This window comes from Eptesicus fuscus, chromosome 15, assembly GCF_027574615.1.
Source record: "Eptesicus fuscus isolate TK198812 chromosome 15, DD_ASM_mEF_20220401, whole genome shotgun sequence".
Taxonomy (NCBI): Eukaryota; Metazoa; Chordata; class Mammalia; order Chiroptera; family Vespertilionidae; genus Eptesicus; species Eptesicus fuscus.
In genome coordinates, this window is record NC_072487.1 from 16,714,281 (window position 1) to 16,726,051 (window position 11,771).

Below are 11,771 nucleotides of genomic sequence, written 5' to 3' on the forward strand. Positions count from 1 at the left end.
GGGGTCCGGGCACGCTGCCCGCGTGGGGTGACGTCAGGGGTGGCACATTTACAGGGAGTCAGAGGGACAGCTTTCTGTGCGCGCGGCGCGGAGAGGAAAAGACGGGCAGGACTCGTCCGGGGCCGCCTCCGCCCGCCGCGCGAGGAGGGGGGAGGAGCGGGCGGCTCCCGCGAGGCTGGGCGGGCGCTCGGGGGCCGGGGGTGGGGGTGGAGGAGATTGAGGAGAGCGAGGGGCGAGCGCTGGGGAGCCGCATGGAGGTCTCCGCCGACAGGCTGGCCGCTGCAGCGGCCCGGGGTCGCGCCGAGGAGGTTCGGGCGCTGCTCCAGGGCGGAGCATCGCCCAATGCCCCCAACAGTCAAGGTCGGACCCCGATTCAGGTGGGAGAGCGAGTCTGCCGCGGGCAGAGGGGTGGTGAACGGCTTCGGGGGACTAGGTTCGCGAGGGGGTCGGACCAGGGATAGCCTTTCGATCCCCGGTAAAGGGGCGACATCCCCGGTGTTAGGGCCGGAGTTAGGCGTCTCCTCGGGGCGATGCCCCCGTGCCCGCCCCCTCCCCCTCTCTCAGGAAGCCGAGGGAGGAATGAGGAAGCAGAAGGGGTGCAGGATGTGGAGGGAGAAACTATGTATGTTAATATAGACCAAGCTATATTCTTTTGTAAAAATATGTTCTTTATCAAATACAAAACTTTCGAATGTTTGGTGTGTAAAACGTACAGTTTTAGAGAAATGTAAGATTAGCTGGGATCACTTAGCCCTGAACTCACAGGCCGCCGAAAGGTGATTTTCCTCCCTCGAAGGGACTTCAGAGGAAATGTGCTATGTATGTTGCAATAAATATCAATTTGAGATTTTCAGATGTAACTACTTAGTGTACAAGGACTTAATGTACAAGTATATGCTTGCTTTACAATAGGTGCTTATAAGAATCTAGAAAATGCTGACATATATGAAGAACATTAGTGTAAACGCCTCTGAAATATCAATTTAGTCACCATGTTAGTGGTATCTCCTGTTATTGTTAACTTACTTGCTATAAATTAACATATTTGAAGTAGAGTTTTCAATTCCTCAATGTTGAGAAGTGTCATTTCTCCTCTCCCCACTCCAGTTTTTTGTTGTTGGTTTGTGTGGGGGTGGGGAGGGGTCAGGTTTTTGTTGTTGGCCTTCATTAACTTTCTAAATCTCAGGCTAAAAATAAATAAATAAATAAAAGAATTCTTCCTGGCAGTCACCATCCTGGTTTTAATTCCCAGTGTTGACAATTATTTCTGATTCTGAAAAGAAAATGTATATGAAACAAATACATATCGCAAAAACTCCAGCATACCAAGACAAAGGAAAGTAGCTTTACTTGGAACTTCACAAGCAAATCTTCCTTTCCTGAAACTGCTAATAGTATAAATTTTATACTTAAAATACAGATATAAAAATAAAATGAAAGTGCCTAAAACTTGGGGTTATCTGGGACTTGACATGTGGAGAGAATTTTAATCTAAAGAGGTTGGGAATTGTAAAAGCATGTGTCCTTTCAAAGTAATGCTTGCCTGATTCATAATTTAATATCTCTAAAATATCACCAGCCGTTTGGAAACGTAGAGTTTGGCCTTGGAGCTCTGGAATATGTTAGAAGAGACCTATTATACAAAAAGAAGAAAGAAAGTTGGATAATTAGTTTTAACTTTTTAAATGGGGAGGATGAGAATATAGAGAAAAGGGAGTATGATTTTGTTTTAAAACCCTAATGAAAAGTGTGCATAATATAGAAATACTTAGTTGATAGAAAAACATTTTAACTACTAAATTAAATTGAATGTTTTTACAAATGTATGTAAGCACTCTACAAATATTTCTGTAATAGATTTCTCTCCCCCCCCCCCATGGGATTGCTATTATGATTTAAATATTTAAATGTTAGGCTACTGTCCAGCCTTTTAATATAAAAATTAATATTTTATTATAATTACACAAGTAATTTGTGTTAAATACAGAATGTTACTAAAATAAGTGATTCCTTTTGCCATATAAGGTAATATATAAAAGTTCAGCCTTTTAATATTTAACATTTATATATTAATATAATATATTAAAATTCCTTTTGCCATATAAGATAATATATTCACAGCTTTAGAATCTTAGAAAGTGGACATCTTTGGAGGATGTTATTTAGCTTACCACGGGACAAAGTTTAGGACTCTTTAGACAAGCCTTCCCATTTTATACTTCAAGAATTTGAAGTTTTCCATGGCCGAGTGGCTCAGTTTGTTGGGGAGTCAACGGGGACACTAAAAGGTTTCTGGTTCGATTCCTGGTCAGGGCATATACCTAGGTTAAGGTTTGGCTTGATCACAGTATGCATACAGGAAGCAACATATCCACATCCTCTCTCTCAGGAAGCTAAGGGTGACTGAAAATTTTTGCAAGAACTAAGGTTTTCTGTGTGTGTTTTAATTTTCACTTTTTAAACAAAGGCTTGTATATTCAGCAGTGAACCATACCAAATCTCTGGGTCTTACATAATTTTATATCAAAATTGGGGGAGGGTACAGGAGATTAGGCAGGTTTGCCCCTCACTCTTTTGCTGTTGTCTGTGCCTCCAGCAGTGCTCTGTGTGTGGCTGGAATTCTGCAAAGGGTTGGAGAATACAATGGGAATTCAATGTGTACAGAAAAGTGGAATGAGAAGGAGAACTGGCTAAGAGAGTTGGTAACTGAAGGCAAATAAAGCGTAACTAGACACCCGTGGCTTGTAGGGTTGTCTACACCAGGTAGCGGCTTCACGAAAAGTTTCTTTAAATTAATTAATCCTGCCTCTGCCGCCTCCCGCCTGCCCTCGCCCTGACCACTCCGCTCTCCCCCGCAGGTCATGATGATGGGCTGCACCCGCGTGGCCGAGCTGCTGCTGACCCACGGCGCGGACCCCAACCGCCCGGACCCCGCCACCCTCACGCGGCCCGTGCACGACGCCGCCCGGGAGGGCTTCCTGGACACGCTGGTGGCGCTGCACCGAGCCGGGGCGCGGCTGGACGTGCGCGATGCCTGGGGCCGCCTGCCCGCGGACCTGGCTGAGGAGCGCGGCCACCGGGACGTGGTCGGGTACCTGCGTGCGGCCGCAGCAGATGCCGGCGAAGGTCCAGCAGGTGAGATGGCCTCGAGCTAAGAAAGTGAACTCGGAGAGCTTCCGCCGCCCAGCGCACTCCTCCGTCAGAGAGAACGCGGGCGGAGGCGGAGCGGAGCCGTGGCTCTCAGCTCGCGCTGGCGGATGGGACAACCCCGGTATCCCGATCGGGATGGGACAACCCCGTATCCCGAAAGATCGCGCTGCCTCGCAGGGCTGTGGGTAGGAAACAGCCTCAGATGGACTTCCGCAGGTCAAAACCCATCCCCTACACCCCGCCCCCCACTCTCCAAAAACTCAGCCTCCCCGCAGCTCAAGGCGGACACCTGGAGCATCGCCTGGAGGCTGGAGTCCGGTGGCGCACCCCTTGGGCGGCCCGCTTTCCCCAGGAGGTTACCCTCTCGCTCCTCCCGTGGAAGCTGGCGTGGGAGACGCCGCTCAGGGCGAGGAGCCCGTTGCAGGAGCCAGACCTGGGAGCAGCGGAAGAGAATGAAGTGATTTACTTGGGCCCCAGGCAAATGAAAATCGAGTCAACCTTTCTGACCACACCTAAGGTGTGCAAGTCAAGCTCGCAAGCGGTTCCTTCCTTCCCCAGTCACGGGACCAACCTTGGGACTTCCAAAACCAGTTGCGACCCGCATAACCTGTCAGAGATCTGTCATTCCCGGGCTCCGTTGCAAAATTATACGCGATCTGGCCCTCCGCTCTAAGCAACGGGGCTTTTCAGAGCTCCCCCCACCCCCAGGGGCTCTGGAAGCATCTGGGATAGAGACCTCGCCAACCCTCGCAGCCGCAGCCGCAGCCGCAGCAGCCGCAGCCGCAGCGGGGTTTGCGGCGGGGTTTGCTACGGGAAGGAGAACCTTTCTGAAGCTTTTCCCTCTCTTAAGCTTTCCGTTGGAACGGGAGAGATCGCTCAGAGAGGGTGTGTGTGTGTGTGTGGTTCTTCCCTCTCATTCTACCACCACAAAGCCTTTCACGAGCCCCCCCACGTCCCACCTCCACCCCTGCCCGCCTAAAGTGCCAACACCAACTTTTTTCCTGAAGGGGGAACCATTTTATTAAAATACATATATGAAGCAATATGCGAAGTTAGCACGGATAGTTAAAGTAAACATCGGCTTTGAAAATACTGAAATCGATCCTATGGGCTCAGAACTGGGGCACTAGGCTCCCTGGGCCTCAGGGGAGCCGGGACAGAGTGGAGAGTCTTACTCTGAGTGCAGCGCCTCAGGTACCAGCGGGAGGAAGATCTCCTTTAACCTGCCCACCCTCTCGCTCCTCCAATGGAAGTTTAAGTCCCAGACTCCGCAGAGGACCGGGGGCCCAATCGCAGGGGCAAGAATTGGGAGCAGTTGGAAGAGAATTCAATGATTCAGTTGGGCCCCAGACAAATGAAAATTGAGCGACCCTTTATAACCAAACCCAAGCTTTGTAAGCCAAGCACACACGCCCTTCCTTCCCTCCTCCCCTCCACTTCCCTCCCTCCCTCCCTTCCTCGCTTAACTGAGATCCTATTCTGTGATCAGACCCCTTCTAGGCAGGGCACAGGACTGAAGAAAACAAAACAGGAGCCCTGCCCTCATAGAGCTTACCGCCTAGGAAACAGACTTTACACACTGTAACCATGTATTTTAAGGAATGGGTTTGTAAAACCAACGTGATGGATAAGAATGAAGTGTGACTAGGAGGTGGGAGGCTATCTTAGAGTGCTCTGGGAACCTGACTGATGAGGAAAAAAAATAGCCACTAGAGACAGAGCAACTCTCAAGTGCAAGGAATGCGGGTAGAATGAATGGCGAGTCAAGAGGATGGCAAGGCGGAGGGGGTGGGGCGTGTACCCAACTAGATCAGAGAGGAGGGCAGAGGCCAGATAATTGTAGGGTCTTGTAGGTCAAGGAAAGGATGATTGGTCAGAATGTGGATTTTGTTCTAGAAACTTTAGGAAGCCATTAGGTGGCTTGGGAGGGGGGCCTGTGGAGGAAGACAAGAGGACTGGAACCCAAGGCTCGCACACTGCGGAGCAGCGCCTCCACTGGGGTCCTCTACATGAGTTCGCGGAGTCTCTCCGCCAGCCAGCATCAGGTGCCAGAGATGTTTGGGGACGTGCGAAGGGCGAGGCAGCGCCTTTATATTCCTGCCCCTGGCGTCCAGTGTGACAAGCCCTGGGCGCCTGCTGCATACCCGGCTTTCCTCTTGCAACCCCCGCGGCCGCCGGTGCCCAGTGCTCCGGAGCGGGGAGCGCGGGGAGCCCAGAGAGGCCAGCCGGGCGGGCGGTGGACGCGCTGCGAGATCTGGAAGGCTGGGAGGGGGAGGGGAGGTGGCTGCTGGCAGGGTCCCGACTCCGTGGACAGACCCTGTGCCCGGAGTTGGTTGATACTGAGAGGAGGTGTACGTGCAGACGAAGCTATCCTTGTCCGTACGCGTCTGAATACCTGGTGCGGGCCTGCAAGGAAAAGGAGGGATGAGTCGCATACTTTTGATTCCTGATGTCTAATGTCTTTTTTTCTGCAGACACCCCGGCTTAAAGAACCACCGGAAGCCAGAGGCACAGAGGATGCCTGGACCACTGCCCCGTCCCCTACCAGTTCTTCCCCGCTTTGCGAGCTGCAGTTTAGCAAACGGCGCCTTTTAACACTGTAAGCCGCTTCCTCGCTAGCAGATCTTTTCCCTTCCCCTTAACTCCCCTTTGTATCTGAATTCATACATTGATAATAAAAAAAGGGTTTTTAAAAACCCAACGCCCGTTCCTGCCTTTTTATTGGGTTGGAGTTTTCCGGGAGCGAGTGCGCAGGCCCTGAGCGCACAGCCTGGCGGATGCCTCCCTGGGGGCCTGGTGCCTGCTACCTGCTGTGATGACAGCCGGTGTGTGAACGGGGAACACGGAGCTTGAATGGGGTGCGTGGCCTTCAAACTGCCAGCAAGTGTCAGAGCCAGGGCTCAATTAAAAAAAAAAGTTTCTTCCATTCGCTTATTTATTCGGTCAACAATCACAGGGCACCTATGCCGGCACCATGCGAGAGGTCTAGTGGGGGAAGACAGACACCAAATATTAGATACAAACACACGACTAGAAATTTAAATGCACTTTCATGGAATCAAAGACAGCGTTGTTTCCGAGACTCACCGTCGATTCATGTATTTTTTTTTAATAAACTTATTTTTTTAAATATATTTTATTGATTTTTTTTACAGAGAGGAAGGGAGAGGGAGAGTTAGAAACATAGATGAGAGAGAAGCAACGATCAGCTGCCTCCTGCACACCTCCCACTGGGGATGTGCCCGCAACCAAGGTACATGCCCTTGACCGGGAATCGAACCTGGGACCCTTGAGTCTGCAGGCCTACACTCTATCCACTGAGCCAAACCGGTTAGGGCCATTTCTTGTATTTCTTAAAAATAAAAGTGCAGCCGAAACCGGTTTGGTTCAGTGGATAGAGTGTCAGGCCTGCGGACTGAAGGGTCCCAGGTTCGATTCCGGTCAAGGGCATGTACCTTGGTTGCGGGCACATCCCCAGTGGGAGGTGTGCAGGAGGCAGCTGATCGATGCTTCTCTCTCATCGATGTTTCTAGCTCTCTATCCCTCTCCCTTCCTCTGTAAAAAATCAATAAAATATATTTTTAAAAATCTTCTAAAAATAAATAAGTAAATAAATAAAAGTGCAGTGTAAGAGCACACCCGTGGATTGAAAACAAGTGCAGATCTCAGGTAATACAATGTCAAAAGTCACGTCTTAAGATGGATGTGATGGGGTGAAAAGTGGAAACGTTTCATTGGTTTGAAGGAAGACCTCAGATTGCCAGACTCTCGGAGCCGGGAGCCCGCTTGGCCTTCCCTCACTTACTCGCCTCAGTGTTCCAGCCTCCCTCCCCCCACCAAGTGAGGGTATTTTGCCCAAGAAGCCACAGCCAGCAGGTGGCTCACGGAGCCCGGCTCTGCAGCCCGCTGGGGCCTTCACGGGTTGGCACCTCATGCCTGGCCCCTTGGGCTGTGAAGTTGCTGTTTACCACCCAAACCAAAAGCAGTTTGGGGCTTCTCTGCCCCAGCAGGGATGCTGCAGGGACTGATTCCAACTTCAACTGGGCAGGAGGCCACGGCCCTTCCTCCCAGGTCCGAGGCGTGCCTCCAGTTATTTATTGTTTATTGAGGTGCAATTCACATAACATGAATTAATTGTTTTAAAGTGTACAATTCGGTGGCAGTTAGAACACTCACAGTGTTGTACAACCATCACCATTTATCTAGTCCCATAACATTCGTCACCTCCAAAGGAGACCCCATACTAATTAAGCCCTCATTAAATCCCTAGCCCCAGACTTTGGCAACTACTAATCTCCTATTGTGTCTATGAATTTATTATTCTGTTCATGATTCCACTTACAAGAAATGTCCAGAATTTCTATAATTCCACTTATATGCAACGTCCAGAATATATGTCTGTCTTTATGTCAGCTCCACAGTTTTGATTACTGTAGCTTTGTAATATGTTTTGAAATTGGGAAGTGTAAATATTCCAACTTTGTTTTTCTTTTTCAAAATTATTTTGATCTGTCTCAAATTTGTGCCTTGCAATTCCATATAAATTTCTGCCAAAAAAAAAAAAAAAAAAGGAGAAGCAATAAAAGAAGCCATTGAGCTTTTCATAGGGATTGCATTGGATATGTAGATCACTTTGGATACTATTGCCATCTTGAAAATATCATGAACACAGAATGTCATTCCATTCATTTAGGTCTACATTAATTCCAGTGATATGTTGTAGTTTTCAGTGTATAATTATTGCCTCTACTTGGTTGAATTAATTCCTAAATATTTTATTCTTTTTGAAGCTATTGAAAATTGAATTGAGGCACTGGCCATATAGCTTAAAGTGTTGTCCTCATACCCAAAGGGCACATATGAGAATTAACTAATGAATGCATAATTAAGTGGAACAACAAATTCCCTCCCTTCTCTCTCTCTCTCTCTCTCTCTCTCTCTCTCTCTCTCTCTCTCTCTTCCCTCTCTCTCTCGCTCGCTCTCTCTCGCTCTCTCTCTCTCTCACACACACACACACACATCAATAAATAAAATTGAATTGTGTTCTTAATTTTCTTTTTTTGGATTGTCCATTGCTAATGTGTAGAAATACAACTGATTTTAGTGTGTTACTCCTTTATCCTGCAGCTTCGCTGAATTTTTAAAAAATCATCACTCAAGGATATTTTTTACATTGACTTTTTAGAGAAAGTGCAAAGGAGGGAGGGAGGGGGTGAGAGAGAAACATCGATATGACAGAGACAAATGGATAGGTTGCCTCCCATACCCCACCCCCCCACACACATACACTGGGGTGAGGATTAAGCCTGCAACCAAGGCACATGCCTCTGACCCTTTAGTCCACCTGCTGACACTAACTGCTGAGCAGCACCAGTCAGGGTCACTCAATTTGTTTCTTAGCCCTACTAGAGTTGTGTGTATAGGATTTTCTACATATAAAATTTTATCATCTGCAAGGGGAGATGAATAGTTTTACTTGTTCCTTTCCAATTTGGATTCCTCTTATTTCATTTTTCTTTCCTAGCTGTTCTGTTTAGAATTTTCAGGACAATGTTGCTTATAGAATTTTGGATAAAAGCAGCCATTCTTATCTTGTTCCTGATCTCAGTGAGAGATCTTTCAACCTTTCATCACTGAATATGATGTTAGCTGTAGCTTTTTCAGAAATGCCCTTACACAGAGTGAGGAAGTTCTCTTCCATTTCTAGTTTGTTGAATATTTTTATCATAAAAGAGTGTTGGCTTTTGCAAAATTATTTTACTACATCAATTGAGATGACTATTTTTTTCTTCATTTTATTAATATGGTGTATGACATTGATTTTCATACATTGACCCCCTAGCACTCCTGGAATAAGTCTTCCTTGGACATGGCGTGTAATCCTTTATTATTCAGCTGGACTGAGTTTGCAGATATTTTGTGGAGGATTTTTTTTGCATCTATATTCATAGAGGATTTGGGTTTATAGTATTCTTTTCTTGTCATATCTTTGTCTGGTTTTAGCACCAGGGTAATTTTGGGCCCATTGAACAATTTTGAAGTGTCCATTCCTCTTCCATTTCTTAGAGAAGTTTGAGAAGAACTGGTGTTAATTGTTCTTTAAACTTTCGATACACTTCACTAGGGAAGCTGTCTGGCCTCCGGCTTTTCTTTGTCAAGGGGTGTTTGACTATGGGATTCAATTTCTTTCCTTATTTATAAGTCTTCAGATTATCTTTCCCCGCCTTGAGTCAGTTTTGATAGTTTATGTGTTTCTAGAAATTTGTCCACTTCACCTACTTGTTCATAGTTTTCTCTTATAACCCTTTTTATTTTCTTAAGGTAGCTAGTAACATCCCCATTATGTTGTGTTTAAGTCATCATTTTATTAACTGAGTGTTCGCTAGGTTGCTGTAAACCTTTGACTATTTTCTAGCGTCCCCACAATGCCAATTCTAACACTTACCTTGGTGTTTCTGTGTAGGGAGGGGCCCTTGGGGCCTCCTGCTCTGCCATTTTCACTGTTTTTTGTTTTAGAGCAGATTAATGCGAACACACACACACACACACACACACACACACACACACAGACACACACCCGCACACGCGCGCGCCCTTTCCGTTGATTCCTCGGGAGCAGTCTCTCCGCCCCCCCTCGCCTGCAGGCTCCCTTGCTGAGGGCGGCAGCCAGAGCCTCGGCAAGTGCGACTTCCAGTCCCAGGGCCTCCCGCTCCGCCCCGCCCTCCCCGCAGCGGCCCGCGGGGCCTCCGCCGGGAGCTCGCCCAGTGCGCCAGGCGCGCGCACGCAGCGCCCGGCCCCCTTCGGGGCGGGACCCACAAGTCCTCTGAGTCACTGGGCCAGGGTTTCAAAAGTGCTGGCTGAAGAGCCGCGTCTGATTAAAAGTAAAAGAGGCACGAAAGGAGGGGGGGAAAGGGGGGTAGGGAGGACAGAAAGAAAACAAAGGGAGGAGTTTTAGGTAAGTTTAAGGCCATAAGGGGGGGAGGGAAGGGGGGCGGGGAGGGAGGCGCGGGGCTTTCCCACGGCTAACGGACGAGCCAGACTTGGAGGATATCAAAGGCTCTGCTGGTCTGGTGCTGCATTGAAAAAGAAAAAAAAAATTTTTTTTTTTCAGCTTTAGTGGGTCAACTGGGAGCCCGCGGGCCAGCAGAGCAGGCCTGGGCCCAGCCACCTCCAGGGACGGAAACTGGCTGTGGGTCCTGGGTCCTTGCGCACCCCCGGGGGGCGGGGGGCGGGGGCGGCAGCTCCTCCCAGCCTCATATATCTGGTTTAAGCAATAATCAGTAATAAGCATGAGGAAGAGTGTGTTGCTTGGCCTCTCTCCTAGCTTCTAGGGGTGGTGAGAATCCTTGGCATTCCTTGGCTTGTAGAGGCATCACTGCAATCTCTGACTCCGTCTTCATATGGCATTCTCCTCTGGGTCTCCGTTGTCAAATCCCCCTCGCCTTTCTCTTGTATCTGCGTTGGTTATTAGATTTAGAGCCCACTCTAAATCCAGAATAATCCCACGCTGAGATCCTGAATTTAATTGCATCTGCAAAGACCCTATTTTAAAATAAGTTTACATTCATAGGTTCTGGAGGTTCGGACTTGGACACATCTTTTTGGAAGGCAGTATTCAACTTAATACACTGCCTAATTCATTGCTTCCCCCCCCCCCCCTAGACCCCAGGGAAGAAAAAAGTACACCAAAGATAGATTTTTTCAAAGATGAGCCTCAAATCCAAAAACTCTTGCAAGATCAGTCTACGACATCCAGAATTCCTGGCGAATAAAATTAGAGCTCTGACTGGATATGAATTTTTAGAGTAAGGCAAAGAGAATAAGAGTTTGCCTTTTGTGGCCATCAGGAAAAAATTCTGGACAAGATTTCTCTCCCACAAACTGAGGTGAGGACACTAACAGGAATGATCTCTTTATAGGACCAGGTGGATTAAGGAAGCTACATTGGCGTGAAAGATTAACCCAGACTGATAGAGGAGAAAAGCAGAATAGAGTGGGGCTGCTTTCCTCTTGGAGAGTGGGGGCTGCCTTCTTTAAGGACCCTTTTATGGTGCATTTAGACAGTTACAGAACACAATCGTGGCTCAATGTCACTAAAGAAAATTAGCATTACCTCTTATTTTTCCAACCACCTTCATAAACAATATCTCAATGAATTGTTGCAACCCCCTCCCCATCAGGCATTGCTCTTCACCTTTAAAATCAAGAAATAGAGAATCTGAGGGATCACACAATTTGCTGAAGGCATGCTTATCCTCCAGGCCTTCAGTAGTGATACAGAGATTGACTGCACAAGCTTCCTCAACTAACTACTATTAGTTACTACTCATGTTACAAACCTGGGAGCTGAGGCTTTGGGAGGTGCTGTATCTGGCCCAACCACACACATCGAGTGAATGGTGGAGCCAGTATTTGATGCTAGTTCTGTCCAGGAACTCATAGACCATGACCATTAAGCCTGACTTTGCTCTAGACTGGGCAGTCTAGGTCCTTTGACCTTTCTCAAAAAGGCAACAGAAATTAAAGCCACCCTGATTCTCATGCCTGTTTTCATCAATCAGTATACTAGTAAGTAAGTAATCTAATCAATTCCCTCTACCTCCCCTCCATTCCCATAATGC

The 11,771-nt window shown here is 47.8% G+C and overlaps 1 protein-coding gene across 2 annotated transcripts; it reads left to right on the forward strand.

Moving 5' to 3' along the window:
- The first annotated feature begins 221 nt into the window (after positions 1–221).
- Positions 222–5,842, forward strand: LOC103297403 (cyclin-dependent kinase inhibitor 2A). 2 transcript variants are annotated; one of them, XM_008154096.3, is made up of 3 exons: positions 222–377; positions 2,859–3,135; positions 5,625–5,842. In XM_008154096.3, the coding sequence occupies exons 1-3, from the start codon at positions 252–254 to the stop codon at positions 5,636–5,638; spliced, it is 417 nt and encodes a 138-aa protein (XP_008152318.3). In that variant the 5' UTR covers positions 222–251; the 3' UTR covers positions 5,639–5,842. The 2 variants fall into 2 exon arrangements, with proteins under 2 accessions (XP_008152318.3, XP_054582914.1); XM_054726939.1 differs by having other exon boundaries at positions 277–360.
- Positions 5,843–11,771: the final 5,929 nt, after the last annotated feature.